Below are 5,038 nucleotides of genomic sequence, written 5' to 3'. Positions count from 1 at the left end.
AATATATATAATTAATTAAATTATATTATTTTTATTAAAATTATATTAGATAAATTAGTTTAACTTAAAAATTAATAAATTAAATTTTAAATTAGTCTAAATTAATTTTTTTTATAAAAAATGACTATAATATTCTTATTATAAAAAATATAATAACTAAAATATTATTATTATTATTATTATTATTATTATTATTATTATTATTGTTATATATATATATATATATATATATATAGAAAAGTTTAAATCCTAACTTTATGATCGCAGAGAAGTAAAGGGTTAAAATTTTGGATTCTCTAAATTAATATATATATATATATATATATATATATATATATAATATAGGAGTATTTTAGTTATTTTTTATAATATGGGTATTGTAATCATTTTTTATAAAATATATTTTTTATTTCTGAAGTTTGACAAAAGTTTTAAAATACTCTTCCGTTTTTTTTATTTTAATTTTGTCTCAAAAATTTTTTATTTGCATAAAATATATCCTTGACAACTAATTTTTCAAAAACTTTAAGACAAATTCAACAATAATTTCATAAGAACAACCTTTAACACAAGCAAATTAAACATAACTTTCATGTATTATTGTTAGACTCCTCTTATATTTTTTGAAAGTGTAACTGTCAAGGGTATCTTTGATGCAAATCGAAAATTTTTGGGACAAAATTGAAACAAAATAAAACTTAGGGGTACTTTTAAAAATTTTGCCAAACTTCAGGGACCAAAAGTATATTTTACCCAAAATAATATTAATTTAGACTAGTTCAAGATTTGATGCACTATTTTTTGATCAAATTAATTTGTCTGACATAATTTTAACAAAAAAATACGATTTAATCGATTATATGCAATGAATTTTAATTTTTAAAAAACATTTTTAAAAAAAATATTTTAGACGGTTTTATGACTTGCTTGACCAAATATATATATAGTAACATTTAAACTTGTATTTTTAATGCTTGTGATATTTTAGTCACGCTGTCATTTAATTTGTTTTTTTTTTACCTTGATAATATAGCTTTCGTGGTGCCCCCGACCCCCCCCCCCCCCAACCCCCACAAAAAAAAAAAAAAGCACACACACACAATGATATCTGTTCATTTGATACAAAGAGTTTTATGTCTTGGAATCTAGTTAAAATTCATGCATATATATCTGCTACAACAATAATTCAGCATATAGCAATTATTCGTGTGGTACTTCCTTCTTAATTCGGCGGTTGCTTTTCAAAATCAGTAGATATGGTAGAAGAAGAACATTTATGAATATAATTCTACCCTCTTCTTTTACAGTAGTAGTAGTAGTAATCAACCCTTATATATACACACACATGGCGTCTTGCCTATATACTAAGGCACCATATCATATAAAATAAGGGTACAAACAAGAATTGGGCATGGCAAGTTGTGTGGTATCAATAGTGACAAGTTTTCTGTGTATGCTTTTGGGTTGTGTTTGTGTGTCTGCACAACATCAAAGGGCTTTCTTTGTATTTGGTGATTCATTAGTGGATAATGGGAACAATGATTTCTTAGCAACTTCTGCACGCGCAGATGCACCCCCTTATGGGATTGACTACCCAACTCACACACCTACTGGACGATTCTCTAATGGCCTAAACATCGCTGACATAATCAGTATATAACTACTTCTTTCACATTAACTATTATTATTATTATTATAACATTTGCATGTGCATGTGTATGTACATGGAACTATATATGGTTAATTATTATTATTATGTCAGGTGAGCAACTTGGATTAGAGCCTACAATGCCATATTTGAGCCCTTTGCTTACTGGAGAGAAGCTCCTTGTTGGTGCCAATTTTGCATCTGCAGGGATTGGAATTCTTAATGATACAGGATTTCAATTTGTAAGTCCTATTATTAATTGCTAATTTCAATTTTATGTATTCAAGAGCATGAATCATCCCGAATATTCTCCCAGTTTAACTAAAGAGCTAAATTCTTTAAGGGAACACCTAACTTTTACTAATTTTAAATTTTAATCACTAAATTTTAAATTATAAATCTTAAATTATATATCCTAAATTCTAATTTTAAACCATAAATTATCTATAAATGAAAGTTAAAAAAAATATTATAAAAAATTCAACTAATATTAACTATTTAAAATTAATTATTTATATTTTTTTTAATATTTTACAATCTTGTTTGAACTGATTTTATACATATCTATTTTTAAATAAATTTACATTTTTTCTATCTTTGTATTTGTGTTTTAAAACACCTAATAAATGACACTAAAAGATTATAAGAACATATGTTAAATTAAGGTAGTGCAAGTAAATTTTGGGTGTAAAAACAATTTAAACTTTTTTTCTTATAAAAGAAATAGTGTATGAGTAATTTGATTGATTATTGGAAGTATATGAAAATAAAACATGTGGAAAAGGTGGTTAATTTGTAGAAATTGTTTTGGCAGCTAAACATAATCCACATCTACAAGCAACTGAAGCTATTCGAGCATTACCAGCAAAGATTGAGTGCACGCATTGGAGTAGAGGGTGCTCGGAAACATGTGAACCAAGGACTTGTTCTCATAACTCTTGGAGGCAACGATTTTGTTAACAATTATTATTTGGTGCCTTATTCAGTTAGATCTCGCCAGTTTGCTCTCCCTGATTACGTTCGCTATCTCATTTCTGAGTACCGTCTAATTCTCAGGGTATAATAATCTATCTTTGAATTGAACCATGAATCATCGATCTTATCTTATATCATATTATTGTCTTTGTATGTGTATGTACACATAGTTCAATAATTGCAAAAAATGTAGCTTGCTTACCTGTTCATTATTAGAGGGATTCTTGTTCATGTCTAAAAGGCTATGTGAAAGTTACTGAATGAGGATTGTTTTTCATGCACTTCCTTGCATGGTGATGACACCAACCAAAATTATTGGGTTTTCTCACCTTATAATCTTAGTCAAGAAGATGAAAAATTCTCATACAATTTTAAATTATCACTTTTATATTTAATTATACCCATGTAAAATTGATACATAAAAGTCATGAATAATATTAAAAGAAGAAATGTCATAAATTCTATTTTTTTGTATATTTTATATAATATTAAAAGGGATCGATAAAAAGAGAGAAGAGATAAATGTTTATCAATTCCATAATAATGAAGTTAGGAAAACTCATTTTTATTCCAGTAAGACAAAAATCTCTGATTTAGAACCATGTTTTGGTCAAGATTATTTTTGTTTTTTGGTCCGAAATAAAGTGAGGTAATTATGTGTGTGTATGTGATGGATGCAGAGGCTATATGATATGGGAGCTCGTAGGGTTATTGTGACCGGAACTGGACCAATGGGCTGTGTGCCGGCGGAGTTAGCGTTGAGAAGCAGAAACGGCGAATGCGACGTCGAACTTCAGAGAGCTGCGTCTCTATATAATCCACAGCTTGGTGATATGATCAAAGGACTCAACCAAGAGATTGGCTCTGATGTCTTCATTGCTGCTAATGCATATCAAATGCACATGGATTTCGTTTTTAACCCCCAAGCTTATGGTAACCTCTTCTCAATACTATTTAACTAATAATACAACCAAGGGTTAAAAACTTAATTGGGTTCTTTTGACCTTTAAAACATTCTATTTTTATTTTAAATATATTACTTTTAGCATTATTAAATAACTCAATCTAACTCAATGAGGCCTACAGGTTATACGAATTAGTGTGCTTAAGTTTATTTTGTTTATAGACTATAATTTTTTAATCCAAACTGTTTATGATTAGTCTGACAAATTACGTTTTTTTATAAAAAATTATTTTAATAAAAAAAAGCTATATTTAAATCTAAAACTTAAATATTTTGAGTTGAAAGATTTTTGACTTAGATCAACAGATTATTGATCAAAATTGTTGATTTTTTTTTGAGAATGCAAAAAACATAAATTAAATGGGCCATCTATTTAGTTTATAAATTTGTTTGTTTATCCCAAAATTTAAATAGGTTTAATTTGGAGATCAAAACTTATTTATTTAAATAGATAAATAGATTCATCTCTTAAATTTAGTATATTTTGACGGTTTTAATTATTTTGTTGCAATACTATCTTTCGATTAAAATTATAATTTATTCATCTAAAAATATCATTTTAATTATTTTTTCATTTTCACTTTAAAATTACTAAAATCGTTACTATAACCACTACGATCTGATTCTTGCCGTCATCTAAAAAGAAATTATATTGAAAAAAAAGTATATTTTTTGTTAAAAAAAATTTAATTTTGACCAAATTAATAAAATAAAATATTTCAAATATTAAAGACAAAATTAAGAGTTAATTCAAAATGTTAGAAACTAAAAAGATATTTTATCCTTTATAAGTTAATTTTCTTGTTTTTCCTTTTGTGATTACATGTTAGATTGCAAAATTCTTGGTCATATTAACAGCTAATATACTTAGCATGGACCTACAGGATTTGTTACATCAAAGATAGCTTGTTGCGGACAAGGCCCATACAATGGGATTGGATTGTGCACACCCCTGTCAAACTTGTGCCCAAATAGGAACCTATATGCATTTTGGGATCCATTCCACCCTTCTGAGAGAGCTAACCGAATCATAGTCCAGCAGATCTTTACAGGTTCAACCGATTACATGCATCCCATGAACCTTAGCACCATCATGGCCCTTGATTCTAGAGCTTGATTCAATTATAGTTTTAATTTATGGTTGCAATTTTCAGTGTATGGACCCCCTATGTAAGTTTTGCTCATCTTTTGAATTTTGACGACTCCCCTTAGCTATAGTTAGCGTGAGTTTAAAGTGCCAAGTTTATGTGTTGGTTTGTCATCCCTTAACTGCTATTGCTCTATTGGCAGCAATAAAATGCAGTATTTAACTCCTTTGATTGAATTGATATGACAAATGGGAGTACGACTTATAATTAAAAGGTTAATGCTATTCTGAAATTAGAGAAAGAATGGGGAAGGAAAGAGAGAAGGAAGAATAATTCTAATTATAAAAATACGAGGATGGATAG

The 5,038-nt window shown here is 27.8% G+C and overlaps 1 protein-coding gene across 1 annotated transcript; it reads left to right on the top strand.

Moving 5' to 3' along the window:
• Positions 1–1,411: 1,411 nt before the first annotated feature.
• LOC130949724 (GDSL esterase/lipase At5g33370-like) lies at positions 1,412–4,704 on the top strand. The gene is made up of 5 exons (XM_057878370.1): positions 1,412–1,652; positions 1,763–1,890; positions 2,463–2,705; positions 3,304–3,556; positions 4,472–4,704. Exons 1-5 carry the CDS (start codon positions 1,412–1,414, stop codon positions 4,702–4,704), a joined length of 1,098 nt encoding a protein of 365 aa, XP_057734353.1.
• The last annotated feature ends 334 nt before the right edge of the window (positions 4,705–5,038 follow it).

Source organism: Arachis stenosperma, chromosome 9 (genome assembly GCF_014773155.1).
Source record: "Arachis stenosperma cultivar V10309 chromosome 9, arast.V10309.gnm1.PFL2, whole genome shotgun sequence".
Classification (NCBI taxonomy): domain Eukaryota; kingdom Viridiplantae; phylum Streptophyta; class Magnoliopsida; order Fabales; family Fabaceae; genus Arachis; species Arachis stenosperma.
The sequence above is the reverse complement of the archived record's forward strand: the minus strand, read 5'-3'. Positions and strand labels throughout refer to the sequence as shown.